This window comes from Triturus cristatus, chromosome 1_2 (assembly GCF_964204655.1).
Source record: "Triturus cristatus chromosome 1_2, aTriCri1.1, whole genome shotgun sequence".
Lineage (NCBI taxonomy): Eukaryota > Metazoa > Chordata > Amphibia > Caudata > Salamandridae > Triturus > Triturus cristatus.
In genome coordinates this window covers 1,016,292,205-1,016,308,761 of record NC_140580.1, presented here as the reverse complement: position 1 = coordinate 1,016,308,761, position 16,557 = coordinate 1,016,292,205, and the positions used below count along the sequence as shown (strand labels likewise).

Below are 16,557 nucleotides of genomic sequence, written 5' to 3'. Positions count from 1 at the left end.
CGCTAATGGACAAATTCTCGAAGTTCCAAGTGGTGGAGGTGGTGCGTTCAACGGGGTTCGAACATGTCTGACCAGTGTTGGAAAAGACATTCGCAATGCTGGGATTTACTCACAAAATCAAAACGGATAATGGACCTCCAGTCCAGGGTGAAGAATTTAGAGAATTCATGCATAAGCGCAACATCCAACACAGTAAGGTGACTCCGAAATGGCCCCATGCGAATGGAGAAGTGGAACGCTTCATGCGCACCCTTAATAAGGCATTGGGGATTGGTGTTGATCAGCAAGTGGAATTGGAAGGGTGTTTGCATCAATTTTTGAGAGCTTATCGACAAACTCCGCACAGCGCCACCAATTGCTCCCCAAGTGAAGTCCTGATGCGCCGAGCGGTGCGGTATGTGGTGCCCGTCAGCAGCAGATGGGTACCGGGGGTGCTAGACGTCGCAGCGGCACAGGACAAACGAAAAAAAAATAACGAGAGGGCCAACCGTGCCAGGAGGGAAAAGTAGGTGGACATACGCATTGGTGATCGAGTGATGATGAAGAATCGCCAGCAAGGATCTAAGTTCAAGACACCGTTTGAGACAGATGTCTGGATTGTGGTTGGGGTTGGGGTGAAAGGGACTCTGATCACGTCTAGAAATGGAAGGAGGAGAGTAGCAAGGAATGTGTCGTGGTTCAAAAAAGTTTGGCCGACCAGTAGAACTGGAGAACGGGAGCCCTCAACCTCGCAGCAGGAAATGCCTGAAAGTGCAGATGGCAGTGGAGTCACGGAGGTGGGCACGGAAACCGAAATCGAACCGGCCATGGCGGAGGAAGGAGGAGAAAGAATGTTGGAGAGAGATATGAGCTAGGCTGGAGGAGAGGCATTGGAAGAGTTGCCGAGGGGGTATTCGTACCGGCTACGAGAAAATCCCAGACCCAGTCAGAGACTGAGACACTTTGTATGCTCCACCCAGAAACTGTGAATACAACAAACGGTGTGGGGGACTGTATCCCTTGTGTTTTAATTTTGTTTGTTTTGGAAGTAAAGGTTAGGAGGGATGTAGTGAGCCAGTCGGCCACTACTATACAATGTTGCACCTTCACCCTCCTAGCCGGGCGCGGACAGGAGGTAATAAATAAAGGGGCAACTTCCGCTCGAGTTAGTTAGCCCGTACACTGTGACCAAGTGTGTGCTGTGTGTCATTTAGCTTTGCCCATTAGGCCCCAAGCCCCGGAGAGCGGCTACTTCCTGTCCCCGCTATACCCTCACCACAAGCCCCACGCTCTGGACGCTGCGTCACACTTGCAAAATGTCCTGTGAACTGATAATGGAAATTCACCCACCCTACCTAACACAGAGACTAACACAGAGATCAGTTACACCCGCATAGGGAACAGGAACAACATCTAGTGGCCTGTGGGTAGGAAATCGGCAACCACTGCTTATACTTACAGTTACCTCTGTTTGGCACTACCCAATCTTATAAACATCTGTATAACATACAAAAGCCAAAACAATTGTCATAGCTAATGTTGGTCTGCTACCTAAGCAGGAAAAAAGTGCAAAATGAGTCTTATGAAATGTTCCTCCTTCTTGGAACAAGGATTCTTTGAAGCTCTATTACGCACATAAAATAATGTATAAGCAACAGATGCAACGACATATATTTTTTGCAATGGTATCACAATGTGTTTCCTCAATTTCTGCGGGTCTACAACTCATTACTTCATCTGACCACATTTTTCGAGAGAGTAGTGCTGATGTATACTTATGCCAGGGGAACTTAATAGAGGATCAGAGGGGCGAAAGAGAGTTTACAAAGAGACTGAGTAAAAGCCAGTAAGAGTGAACCACGCAAGATTCCCACGCAAGCTCAGCGCCACGGCGCAACGTAAGCCTGAGGTAAGCAGCGACTCACATCTGGCTCGCTGCCACCCCTCTTGCCTTTGAAGACAGCTTTCGTTTCTCCGTGATGGTGTTTTTCCAGTTTTTAGAGGTAGGTGGGGGCTGCGAAAGGAGAAGTGGGTCTCTTCTGAATTTAGATGGAGTGGGGAGACGAGTGGCGCGTGGGAGAGTGTCTATAAAAGCAGAGACTGGTGGAGAGCTGCGCAGGTGGCGTCGGAGAGCGAGAGTCTGTGGCTGTCACTGGAACCTCCCAGCACTGATGCTGCTATGGAGCAGGGGGAGGGCAACGTGCCAAGGTCGCAGAGGCACTTCATCCGGGTCCTCTGCTGCATCACCGCCGTATCCTGCTCCGCGTGTCTCCTTCTCACGGCCACCAGCTTGGCGGTCTTCCTGTATCATAAGGCGGTAAGTCCTGCTGAACATTCTGAACGTGTTTTTTGGTTCCTGGTACAATTGAAACTCGAGTAGTGTGGGTGTAGTTTCAATGCACTTTAAGGTGGTCATTAACATCTATCTCCAGACATATCACATCCTCTAGATCTACCTACCGCTCTATTGTAAGTATATTACCATTCTTATCTCCACCCATGCGTACCGTGGGGAGTAATTCTAAGTAAAAGTTATTAAATACTAATAAATAATTAAGATAAATAATTTGATTAAATCCTAACTATATATTCACCTTACAGTTTAGCTGCAGGTGAATGTAGGTGCAATGTGACCGTCATACAATATGTAGCATGCAATATAGTGATCCATCATTGCTGGCCACCCAAATAGTTCATAGTTGATGCAATTTGCGCGTGCCCAGCATCCGTACTGATCACGTGTGAACCAGCACACGTGTGCTTGACAATAATAAAAACTCTACAAAACCCATCATTCCGGAGAATCTCTTCCTATTCTATAGGGAACCTCTCTATGGAGAGTGTTTAATTCTGGTTAAATTCATAGTAACACGATGTGCGAGTCTTAAACATGTCTGTACAGTGACGCTCTAGATTAATTTGCTTTGTTTAAGAGTGATTTAGGACGGGGCTAATTTTTAATATTAGTAGAATATCGTCTGAGTTCTGGAGGAAGTAAATGCGCAGGATCCACAGTGTCGGAATTCCTTCTACTTGAAAGGAAGAGCGCAGTTGTGGAAATGATCCTACTTCCGCCTGTTTCACTTCTTCCAGGAAGCAGTGGATTGTTACATTTCAACCCTACGCTAAATCCGGCCCTAAAATACCCTGTACTCATGCCCATTTTAAAGTTGAGGAATGTGTGTGTGTATGTGTGTGTGTGTGTGTGTGTGTGTGTGTGTGTTGTATGTTGTATGTGTGTGTGTGTGTGTGCGTGCGCAAGCTTTTGATTCAGTGATCATGGGACCTGGCAAGGTGCCTTGCGTCTACCACTGCCTATCATTGCACCTGTAGGTGTTTTTACTGCACTTTATTTCCCAGCCTGGTATAGTGTTGGCTCCTGCATAGCACTGTTTATAGAGTTTCAAGTTGCTGCTCCCACGTGAGATGGTTTTATTTGAGCCGGTGCCTTTCACAGACTGTCCCTACATATGCACTTGGTTGTTCTTCGGGGTGAATGTGCCCTCTGTAACATGTACCTGTCATTGACTGTGATTTGCTGAACTGCAGCACGTGCCGGAAGCAGCCCTCTGACTGCTGTTGACCATGCGCTGTTGAATTCCTGCATGGTTCGGGACGTGAACGTTTTGTTTTCCAATATTGTCAACGCATAGAGACTTATTACAACCTCTTGACAGGCGTGTGGAAAGGCTCAAACTGAACTACCCAATCCGTGTGCCATGTTGCATCACAGGGAAGGGAAGACTGGCGTGTTATCTAGATTTAGGAAGGACCCATAAACTCTTAAACTAGCTCATGGCACACAATAATAACATAAAAAACTATAAACACGTCCCCATCAAGCTCTACATTGTGCCCTCACTTAACTTTACTGGCATAAACCCTGATCTATTTCTCAACAAAACTGTAAGATCCCTTAAGGGAACCCTTCTTTACATTGAATATGCTTTCCTTCATCTTGCATTCCCTAAGAGAGTCTGCTTTTTTCAAGATGTGTTTTTGTGGGGTTTTTTTAATGCCACATATGATTTCAGAGTGAGTCGCCTCCAGGTGTCTGAGCGAAATTAGGAAATGCACGACTGAGAGCTCTGTAGTTGAGGCTGAAGGCGATGTGAGTTTCCCACACCGCCTGTCAGAGAGTCGTAAACGCTTACAGGCTACCTGCACATCCAATCCTGGGCCCCTCTGCAGAATGCAAAGCTTGTGAAGGATGTATAAAGCTGTAGGGAAATACGGAGAACTCTGAAAGAAATGAAAATGCAGGTGTGTGGGTTGTATGCATGGGGAGGTGATGATGAAGTGGAGGAGATAAGGAGCAGCACACGCAGAAGGAGAGAGAGTGAAAATACTGCTCTGAAGAGGAAAGAGATGACGTCAGATATGCAGATGGGGACTTTCAGAAAGATGTGGGGAGGAAAAAGAGCCCAAGTGACTAACAGCGAGAGAATGCACAGGGAAGTAGTGTGAACCGGAGTATTGGAGACACTCCGAAGACCACTGCTTCTTTGACAGACCTAAGTTACTACACAAGGATCCCGTGGTTGAAGTATGTTATTGATAATTTCCGAGAGATTTTTAACATCGACATTATTACTACACAAGGATCCCGTGGTTGAAGTATGTTATTGATGATTTCCGAGAGATTTTTAACATCGACATTATTTTGGATCACCATGGGGTAGATGTGGTATCCAAATCCCATCTTAAACAATGTAATTTAAATCAGATTGCCATTAAGAGACATTATAGCAGTTCTAATCTTTCATTCTATGTTTTTTACCATGATCTAAACAAAGTTATGGGTTTTCAACCCTATTTGTCTCAAGTAACCTGGAAGGCACATCGGTTTGTGTTAACTAGACTTAGAATGGGAGTAGTCCACAACCTTGTTGCCTTCCCCTCTTTGAACAAACATCCAGACGGCCCATGTCCCTGCGATAACTGCACCCCACAAAGTACCATGCACTTTCTTCTACTCTGTCAATTGTATAAATTCATCCGAATAGCTTACTTAAAACCCATGTTTGTTAAGTATGGGGTTAGATCGTTAAAAGACTGTATGTGTTTACTTTTTAACTTGCATTATCCGGATGTGTGTTTTTATACTGCTACTTTCCTACTTAAATCTATTAATGCCAGGAAAAGTATGCTTTTTTAACTATTTTGTTGCTGATGAAATTTTCTGTCTCTGTATTCAATTTAGTGTATACGCCATATATATGTTGTTTTTAATGTGTGCTTTTATGAACTTGTTTTATGTTCGAATAAAGCCTTATGAAATGAAAATGACAGACCTAAGTAATTTTTAATACAGTCACAATTCGAATTATTCACAGCATCTGGCACAGCTAACGGGCATTGCAAAGCCAGAAGCAATGGCAGCTGGTGGCTTTAGGAAGTGATGGGGCATAAAAGTTTGGCATTCAGGGCTCCTTGTTGGAACAGCAGCCTTGCTTATATCCAGAAAGAGCTGTGTGCTAGGTATGAATGCAGGGGGTTGCAGGTCAGGGGCAGATTGCACTGGTTGGTGTGTGAATCAGGGCTCCTTGTTGGAATAGCGGCCTTGTTTATATTCAGAAAGAGCTGTGTGCTAGGTATGAATGCAGGGGGGTGCAGGTCAGGGGCGGATTGCACTGGCTGGTGTGTGAATCAGGGCTCCTTGTTGGAATAGCGGCCTTGTTTACATCCCAGAAGAGCTGTGTGCTAGGTATGGATGCCAGGGGGTTGCAGATCAGGGGTGGATTACACTGGCTGGTGAGTGAATCAGGGCGCCTTGTTGGAATAGCGGCCTTGTTTATATTCAGAAAGAGCTGTGTGCTAGGTATGAATGCAGGGGGGTGCAGGTCAGGGGCGGATTGCACTGGCTGGTGTGTGAATCAGGGCTCCTTGTTGGAATAGCGGCCTTGTTTACATCCCAGAAGAGCTGTGTGCTAGGTATGGATGCCAGGGGGTTGCAGATCAGGGGTGGATTACACTGGCTGGTGAGTGAATCAGGGCGCCTTGTTGGAGCAGCAGCCTTGTTTATATCTAGAAAGAGCTGTGTGCTAGGTATGAATGCAGGGGGTTGCAGGTCAGGGGCGGATTGCACTGGCTGGTGTGTGAATCAGGTCTTGTTGAAATAGTGGCCTTCTTTATATCGCGGAAGAGCTGTGTGCTGGGTATGAATGCAGGGGGTTTGCAGGTCAGGTACGGGTTGCACTGATGGTGTGTGAATCAGGTTTTGTTGGAATAGCGGCCTTGTTTATATCCCTGAAGAGCTGTGTGCTTGATATGAATGCCAAGGGGTTGCATGTGAAGGGCGGATTTCACTGGCTGGTGAGTAAATCAGGGCTCCTTGTTGGAACAGCAGCCTTCTTTAAATCCGAGAAGAGCTCTATGCTAGGTATGAATGCAGGGGGGTTGCAGGTCAGGGGCGGATTGCACTGGCTGGTGTGTGAATCAAGGCTCCTTGTTGGAACAGCAGCCTTGTTTATATCCCGGAAGAGCTCTGTGGTAGGTGAGAATGCAGGGGGGTTGCAGATCAGGAGTGGATTGCACTGGCTGGTGAGTGAATCAGGGCTCATTGTTGGAGCAGCAGCCTTGTTTATATCCCGGAAGAGCTCTATGCTAGGTGAGAATGCGGGGGGTTGCAGGTCAGGGACGGGTTGCACTGATGGTGTGTGAATCAGGGCTCCTTGTTGGAAAAGCAGCCATGTTTATGTCCTGGAAGAGCTGTGTGCTAGGTATGAATGCAGGGGGGTTGCAGGTGAAGGGCAGATTGCACTGGCTGGTGTGCGAATCAGGGCTCCTTGTTGGAGCAGCAGCCTTGTTTACATCCCATAAGTTCTGTGTGCTAGGTATGAATGCAGGAGTTGCAGGTGAAGAGCAGATTGCACTGGCTGGTGTCTGAATCGGTGCTCCTTGTTGGAACAGCAGGAGTGCAGGGTCAGGACTGTTTGCAAGATCTGAGCTGTGTACTCTGGTAGTGGTTCCATGTTTAAATATCGATGAAAAAAATATCGATGTAAAAATATCGATAACAAAAATATCGACTCCCTATATTTAAACAGGTAAGTACAATAATATCGACAAAAAAATATCGATGTAAAAAATATAGAAGTAAAAATTATCGACTTTAAAAAATAACATAACTTAAATAAAATTAATTAAATAATATTAATATTATTATTACCAAAATAAATTACATTTAATATATATATTAACTAATTATTACAAATAAACATAATTTAATAAATATAAACACAAACAAATGTCTACATATACATATATTTACTTAAATACATTTTATTAACTATTATCTTTATTTAATTTATACACTTTTGAAATTATATAAAAATAAAATAACCACATATATAAATAATTTAAAATAAAATAAAATAATCTATATTTAATTAACACATTAAACTATTTATAAAAGAATAATACATACATTTAATAACAAAATAAAAACAGCAGTTAAAATGTTGGATAGAGAGGGGGTAAAAATTACTATTCCCACTCCAGTGAGTGCAACAGTAGAGAAAGCGCTGGATAGCGTAGGTGTATAAATTAAAATTCCCACTCCGGTGAGTGCAACAGTAGGGAAAGTGCTGGATAGCGTAGGGGTAAAAATACTATTCCCACTCCAGTGAGTGCAACAGTAGGGAAAGTGCTGGATAGCGTAGGGGTAAAATTACTATTCCCACTCCAATGAGTGCAACAGTACGGAAAGCGTTGGCTAGCCTAGGGGTAAAAATAACTATTCCCACTCCAGTGAGTGCAACAGTAGGGAAAGCGCTGGATCCCACAACAATAAAATTCAAAACCATCAACATTTTTATTAAATTTAATTTCCAATATTAGCTTGATTAATATATATATTTAAATATATTATTATTAACAAAGATAATACAAAATAATTAATTGCACATTAATTAACACTATAATATCCACAACACACAACTAAAATTAATTACACAATTAAATGTAATAATTACTATTTAATTAATAGAAATTAATTTATAAATATGTATTAATGAATCAATAAAAAATAATTACTTACCACCTTTCACACCATTTAAACATATAAACACCACAACACACACCTAAAATTAATTAAACAATTAACATAATTAATTATTAATTGACTAATTGAAATTAATTAACAACTAATTATTAAACTATTATTATTTAATCATGTAATAAATTAATTATTCAATCCATTTTATATAATTAAATTACTTCCCACCCTATTCCCCTATAAACCCACAACCCGCTAGGGAACTAAAAACGCAAAATTCAAATAAAATAAATAAATAATTAAATACTATAAATTATTTTTTAAATCTATATAATTAAATTAATTCCCACTCTATTCCCCTATAAACCCACAACCCGCTACGGAACTAAAAAACGCAGAATTAAACTTAAAATAAATTAATAACTAGTAACATTTTAAAACATATAATAAAATGACAAACAATTCTCATTAAAAACACTAAAATACATAATATTATTAATAATTCGATAATTTTGTTAACTATACTTTTGTAAACGATATTTATTATGTCGATATTTTCGTAATCAATATTACTTACCTGTCAGTCGATATTCTTGTCAACTATATTTTTGTTGATATTTCTTCCCCACAATATTTTTGCGGCGATATTCATGTCTCACGATATATCCCTGGTGATATTCCTGCTCAACACCCTGGCAGTGATACCGCTAGTCTGTCGTGGCTGAACCTCTTGGAGGCCTCTATTGGGTCCCAGCGCTGGATTAACAGTGAAGGTCAGAACTGAGAAGTATTGGCAGAGTGTCTCACTGATGAAGGTCAGAGATGAGGTGCACTGGGACTGCATTGCACTTCCAGAACCTCAAGGTGCTGTTCCTTGAACTGAGGTGCACTAGCACAGGTTTGAAATGCTGCAGCGCAGGATCACGGTGTAGGTCACTTACGCTTTATGTACCAGGCTTTACAGATTGCATTGTTCAGGCCCATCTTTCCCCTGTGCAGCAGACTCAGGCTCTTAAAGTTCTTCCACTTTGGAGACACGGGTTTCCAAATGGAACTGAAAACACATTGGAGAGGTGTAAGAGCGACTGCAACATAAGGAGGCAAGAAAATCATGAGGAAATCCCTCTTGGGGAATATTATTCAATGCACCGCTGGGGCAAGAAGAGGTGGTATGAGCAAAGCATAAAAAGGCAAGGTGAAACGGGGCAAATCTGACTGTCCACTAGGTGTCATTAAAGGACCATTATCTTAGTCTTTTCAAGCAATGGGAGGTTTAAAGACATTTGCAGTCCTTAACAGCAGCGGCCGGTTAGGTAATCACAATGGGGCGGGGCAGGAGGGGATGTTTACTTATACCCACTCCCACCCCCGCCCCGCCCCACTGCACTTACCTCCACCGGCCGCTGCTGATCTTTAACAATCATTAGTAATTAATCGGTTTCGCCTATGTAGTGAGTAATAAACTGCCTTTATCAATCATCGTCCGGGACGAAGGAAAGAGCTCCCTTACTAATATCATGGGAGTAGAGAGGATGTAATGCAGCAGTTAGAGCTGCTGATTTAATAGCTTGGGATCCTGGTTTCAGTCTCGGCCGGATCATCCTGTGATTCTGGGCAAATTACTTAGGGGCTCATCATGCAAGTCCGCCCGCCACCATAGCGGTGTTTGAGACCGCCCGCCAGACATGCTTCTGTCCCACCACTGCCAATAGGATGCGCCCGCCATATTGGCGTGTGCATCCTGGGCCTTTATCATTGCGGGCAATGCTGCTGGCTGCAGCACCGTATGCAATGATAAAGGTGCATGCACCGCATTTCCCTGTACCACGTGGCAGGTAACACGTGGTGACTTCCATTTGGTGAATGGAACTGCAGGGGGGTACCATGGATACTCCCCCAGTGCACCCCCCACACAAACAGTGTGGGGGCCAGCAACGGGCCCCCAAAGCTAATCTCCGCCTGTCTGTTTGCGGTGGGATATCCGCCGCAAAAAGACAGGCGGAAAGGCATACCGTAATCCCTACGGCAGTGCCTGCATGGCACTGCCGCAATGTTGCCCTGGTTCCGGGTTCCGCAAGGTGGCAGGAAAAGGACCGCCTTGTGAAACCATGGCGGATGGACTTTCCTTCCACCACGAAACCATTGTGATACCCACAGCCATCCTAATTTGACAGTGTGAATTTTCTGTATGATGGCGGAAGGACCGTCACCTCCGGCTCGGCGGTGGCTGTCCTTCCGCCATCATAATGAGCCCCTTAACCTCTCCCGGTGATGAAATGCGCTATATAAACCAAACATCTACCAAATTGGATGTTAACAGTATTTCAGCAATGTGAAACTGATAAGAGAAGTAAGCGAGTAACAAGCATTGGTAAATGCAGGAAAATATGCTACAGCCCATTGAAATGGAGGAAAACTAAGTGGCAAGCACAGGAACCATGGTCTGGTGGCTCAGTGGACTAATGCATCCACTGCAGGGGCCTGTGTTTGACCTCATGACACAGGTTCAAGGTCCACTCAGCCTTTCAACCATTTGAGGTCAATAAAATGAGTACCATTGAGTTGGGTAACAATATACATCTGTTATTTCAGCGCCAAGATGCCCCATTGCTGGGGTGAACGTGCGCTTTTCAAATACACCTGTTATGTTATGTAACCAATAAAAAGCCCGGGAAGAGAGGTGGTGGTATGTAAGCTCTTATTAAGTTTAGATTAAAAACAATAGATTTCACAAGCACAGTGCAAGCGTTGTGCAGGCAAAACCAAAAAAATTATGCCAGCCTTGGGAAAGTCAGAGAACTTTGCACTTCTTCGCAAAAGCAAAAGTCTTTGAATTTGTCCACCCCTAGTTCTAATCTGTAAAAGTCTGGAACTTTAGAGGAATAAACACGTTGGTTGGTTGAAAAATATTGGAAATAGTACTTTTCATATTCGTGTCTGATATGTTTCTCTTGTTGTCAACTTACAGGGACCTGTGACTGAAGAAAACAAAGGCAATCATGAACCTCTGAAGAACTCCTGCATGACAAGCCAGGATGAAGGTGAATAACATGATTTAAAATCATTATCAGACTGATGAACAAATGTAGTGACTCAAGCAGTGAAAAAAAATCACTCTACTGACCCACCCATAAAACATACAAAGGAGAAATGCACTACCATCCACCATTTTTTAAAAGAGAGGATGGGCACATTAAATGGCAGATCAACAAGACAGATGTCTCAGTCTACTTGGCAATAGAGCCACCTTACGTCAAACAGAAGGGGCTCTCCTTTGACTTCTGAAATGTATTTGTTTCTAGTCAAAGTGGCAACCCCACCTGAGCAGAGTATGTCTTCTTTGCAACAGTAGGGAAAGGTATTCACTCCAAAAACATAACATATTTTAAAATCTCAATACAACTCTTAATAGGAAAATATTATATATATATATATATATATATATATATATATGCAACACCATACACTTCTCCTCCAGGAAGTATACACGGACGCCAGGGATATTTGCAGTTATCAAATTGGTTTAATGGACTGCACAAACAACGCGTTTCAGCTTTCGCCTTGTTCACGTTACAATGACGTTTTTTTTGTATAAAGTTAAATACAATTCCTGTGCACAGAAATAAACAAAATAAACAACAGACTCTTAGCACCAGAGAATGTGTAGAGTGGCAAATTGGTAAACTTGGCGGCCATCTTAGCCTAGTGCAGAAGATCAAACAAAGGGTATCAGTTACCCAGTAGCATTTCCAAAATAACACTTCATGTTTAAAAAGTGATACTCAAATTATGTAAATAAACATATCCACTACCGAATTACAACGTGATTGAAAACGCAATGTCATGTTATATAACATAAAGACGTATATTCAGCCCTAGTGGGCATGCTTTCATAGATAATTTATAATGAGATGTAAACAATCACTAAATTAAATAATTTCGTAAAGGATATGCAAACAATCACGCCCCAGTGGGCATACTGAAAGAGTAATTTGATGCTTGAAATATACATCGAAGTTCTGCAGTACCACAGCATAATTCAATATCATTCTCTGAAAACGAAAAATAAAAGTTTTAGTACATTACAAAAGGAAAAAACACAGTACATACATGATCGCAATTCCATATTCTATTTGTGTAAGTGTACCGAAAGTTCTTCACTGGAATTCAATCCTCTAGGGAACATTGTATCGAAATCTACGATGTATCTAGATTCCAATTGTCTCAGATGGAGCAATTTATTGCCCCCACGTACAGTGTCAGTCACAGCATCAATCACCACCATTTTTAACAACGCTTCATTCTGTGCATGTTGTTCAAAAAAGTGTCGGGCAACAGGATATTGTTTGTTGTTATGGCGTAAAGCCCTTATGTGCTCTAACACTCTCTTTTTGGCGCGATGAATAGTGCTGCCAATATATGCCTTGTTGCAGGGACAGGTTAATGCGTAAACACAATACATTGTGTTGCAAGTTACAGCTTTTTTGATAATGAACTTGCTATTCATGCTGGAAAATTGTACCTCCGTACAATCCACGCTGTTTTTGCAAGCCTTGCAATTTTTGCAACAACGGAATCCTGGTCTACCAATAATCTTCGAAGATGTTAAACTCGATATTACATTAGGACTTAGCTCATCTCTAAGAGAATTGCTTCTCTTAAATGTAATTTGTGGATGGCTGGTCAGATGTTTTTTGAGATTATTGTCCGTTAAAAGGACATGCCAGTGTTTATCAAGAACACGGCGTACCTCATGCGCTCGTCCTGAGTATGTAGTAATGAAGCGAAGACTCTCTGTTTCTGATGTCCGTGGTCTAGGATGCAGCAAATCATTGCGTGCAACTTTATCCACTTTGTTACATGCTTCATTGATAGTGTTAGAATTGTAACCTCTCTCTTTGAAGCGTTGTATCATCATATTTTTCTCGCTCTCATAACCACTATCAGTACTACAATTGCGCTTAGCACGCAGTAATTCCCCATATGGAATACTGTGTACCAGCTTGCGGGGGTGTGAGCTGGAAGCACTTAGAATGCTGTTACCAGCCGTCTTTTTACGGTACAGCTGTGTGTGCATGGATTGATCCCTAATCTCCACTGTGACGTCGAGAAATTCTACAGAAGTTCTACTGACGTGTTCGGTGAACACTAAGTTATAAGGATTGTCATTCAATGTGTTCACAAATGCTGTAGCAGAGTTTAAATCACCATTCCAAATTAAAAAGATGTCGTCTATGTACCGGAGCCACAGGACACAGCTGGAGAAATCATCCAATTGTGTGGCCACCTGCTCCTCCCACCAGCCCATGACAAGATTGGCATAGCTGGGGGCGAAGCAGGTGCCCATCGCTGTGCCCTGCGACTGCCGGTACACGACACCATCAAACAGAAAAAAATTGTTATTCAGACAATATTCGATCATGGCCATGATCATTTCTGAGTGACGTAAGTAGGAAATAGAGCGGGTCTTTAGAAAATGTTGTACAGCCTGCAGACCTAACTGATGTTGTATGCTGGTGTACAGGCTGCCAACATCCAGGGTAACCAAGGTGTAATCTGGCTCCCAGTGTATCCCATCAATGATGGTTAAAAAATGGGTAGTGTCGCGAAGATAAGCTGGTAAGGCAACAACATAAGGACGTAGGTAATGATCGATATACCTGGAAGTGTTTTCCAAAAGAGACCCAATTGACGACACTATAGGCCTGCCCGGGGGGTTCACTGGGTCCTTGTGCAATTTGGGAAGTAAGTATAGCACAGGTATCTGAGGGTGAGGACATCTAAGGTAGTTGTATTCCTCCCACTCTAGCAACCCCTTTTCCCTCCATTCTACTAAAAGTTCCCAGTATTTTACATTGGAAGCTGATATCGTCTTTTTGTCTGACAATGCATAACATGTGTGGTCACTCAATTGTCTCATACCTTCTTGCAAGTAAGAAGTTTTGTCCAAAATCACAACATTGCCACCTTTATCCGATTGGCGGATAACAATGGCATTGTCAGTCTTTAAATCCTGTAATGCTTGGATTTGAGACCACTTGAGATTTTTCTCACTAGTTGGAATTTTGCCGTGTCTCATTTTCTTGAGGTCATTAAGGACACCCCTCTCAAACACTTCGATGGCATCACAATCAATATTAGGCAAAAATACAGATTTGGGTTTGAATTGACTACCTGGGTTGACATTCATATCAATTGCAAAATCATCTAAATTGGAACATTGGTCAGAAACATATTCTTCCATATTAGATATTGCATAAAGAACCTCAATATCGTCAACATTAAGATTGCTCAGGGGCATACTGACAGGTGTTGACACAGTTTTGTTATGTTTTGTTTCGAACCATTTTTTCAATTTTAACTTGCGTGAGAAGTAAAACAAATCAATTCGTGCTTGAACATAATTAAAATTAGAGGTAGGACAGAAGGACAAATCTAGGCCAAGGAGGTCTCTCTCATCTTCAGATAGAGAACGTCTTGAGAGGTTGATGACAGTCATGGTTGGACTTTCTTGCCCCTTGTCGTCATTCCCATCGGGCTTCCTGCATCTTTTCTTCCTCCTCTGTTTTGCCTGTTTGTTCCTCTGGTTTTTCCTCTGCCGCCTCGCCCTCTGCCTCTCTGACCAGTTTGGTCTTGATATTGCTCTGTCCGTCCCTGGTTTAGCATTTGGAACTGGGCTAAAAAATTCGACTTTTTTGGTAGGTCTTGACTGGCCAGACTTGCAGCTACTGATAGAGGAATGTCCGATAAACTGCCATCTGACACATCACTCTCTATAATATCCACCGCTGCAGAAGTAGTCGGCAATGGCATAGATACTGCTCCACTAGTGTCAAATAGGTGGTCATACTTTTTGTGGAAAGTTAGAGTCCGGCCTGACTGGTAATCTTTGAAGTCTCTTAGAAACTTCCGCTGTTTTTTAGCCGTAATCTCCTCCTCTAGCTTATCCATTCGTAGTAATAAGGATTTAATGAAAGTCTCCAAGGTTTCTCTCGCCACCATTTTTTCAAGTTGAGCAGTCACCTGTTCTATGTCTGCCAGTAATTTACAACGATCTTTTAGTGCAAATTTAACTAGAATGCGCATCATTGTTAGAGAGCAAGCAGCAGAGTTGTTGGACCATTCCTCCAACATTTCTGGGTCCGGATCCTCATATGTCGGAATGGTAAAAATACGTAGTCCCCGTGGCACTCGGGCTACGTCTATATATCTCTGTAGAGACTCTGCTTCCCACCATTTGGAAAGTTCCTTTTTGTAAAGTTTTTCCAATTGGGCATAAAGTTGCTGGACTTTGATTTCTTCCGTAATGGCAGTGGCTGGACTGATCGTATCACCACTGACATCGCTTTGTGCAAAAAAGAGTCTGTTTGCCGTTACTTTGCGTTTGGCTTCTAAGGCAGCCGCCATATCACCAATTTGTACTTGCTCCAAATATCCCCCGCTGCCAAAATGAAACCAAGTAAGTTCCAATTATCGGGTCAGCTCCCTTCTCGTCAACACCTCAATGCGTAATGAACGCAGTAATCCCAACAACTAAGACGAATCAGAGACTCCAGCCACGAAGCTGTTCATGAGCGAACAGCGCCTCGGTAGCAATGAGAAACCAATGTCGAGGTAAGATGAGACCACTCGAACTCTTAAGATAGAAGAAAGAGTTGTATACAATGCCGTGCTTACTCACCACGCATACAGTTCAAAGCGTGGCGTTCCGGAGACAAAAACAATGTCCTCCTACTGACAAGATCCACGTAGATCAGCACAAGTGGCAAGGTAGATGGACGAGGTCAGCCTTCCTTCTTGTTTAATCAAAAAACCGTCCCGATAAAGACGAAGGCTGTCTGCTGGGCGGTCCGTGTGGGGGTAATCGGCAACCCCAATTATGCAACACCATACACTTCTCCTCCAGGAAGTATACACGGACGCCAGGGATATTTGCAGTTATCAAATTGGTTTAATGGACTGCACAAACAACGCGTTTCAGCTTTCGCCTTGTTCACGTTACAATGACGTTTTTTTTGTATAAAGTTAAATACAATTCCTGTGCACAGAAATAAACAAAATATACAACAGACTCTTAGCACCAGAGAATGTGTAGAGTGGCAAATTGGTAAACTTGGCGGCCATCTTAGCCTAGTGCAGAAGATCAAACAAAGGGTATCAGTTACCCAGTAGCATTTCCAAAATAACACTTCATGTTTAAAAAGTGATACTCAAATTATGTAAATAAACATATCCACTACCGAATTACAACGTGATTGAAAACGCAATGTCATGTTATATAACATAAAGACGTATATTGAAATGTATTTGTTTCTAGTCAAAGTGGCAACCCCACCTGAGCAGAGTATGTCTTCTTTGCAACAGTAGGGAAAGGTATTCACTCCAAAAACATAACATATTTTAAAATCTCAATACAACTCTTAATAGGAAAATATTATATATATATATATATATATATATATATATATATATATATATATATATATATATATATATATATATATATATATATATATATATATATATATATCTTCGTGATTCGCTGCCAAAGCAGTCCCCAGCCTGCGACGTTGGTGCTG

General features: G+C 42.4%; 1 protein-coding gene across 2 annotated transcripts in view; it reads left to right on the top strand.

Annotated features, from left to right (window-relative positions):
* The first annotated feature begins 1,764 nt into the window (after nucleotides 1-1,764).
* Nucleotides 1,765-16,557, top strand: part of TNFSF8 (TNF superfamily member 8) — a 55,500-nt gene continuing 40,707 nt past the window's right edge. The window contains exons 1-2 of one of the 2 annotated variants that reach the window (XM_085615820.1): nucleotides 1,765-1,982; nucleotides 10,947-11,019. In XM_085615820.1, the coding sequence (XP_085471946.1) occupies nucleotides 1,959-1,982; nucleotides 10,947-11,019 (97 nt within the window). In that variant the 5' untranslated portion in view covers nucleotides 1,765-1,958. Of the gene's footprint in view, nucleotides 1,983-2,090; nucleotides 2,297-10,946; nucleotides 11,020-16,557 lie in introns of those variants that run through there. The other variant, XM_085615811.1, reaches the window with a different exon arrangement.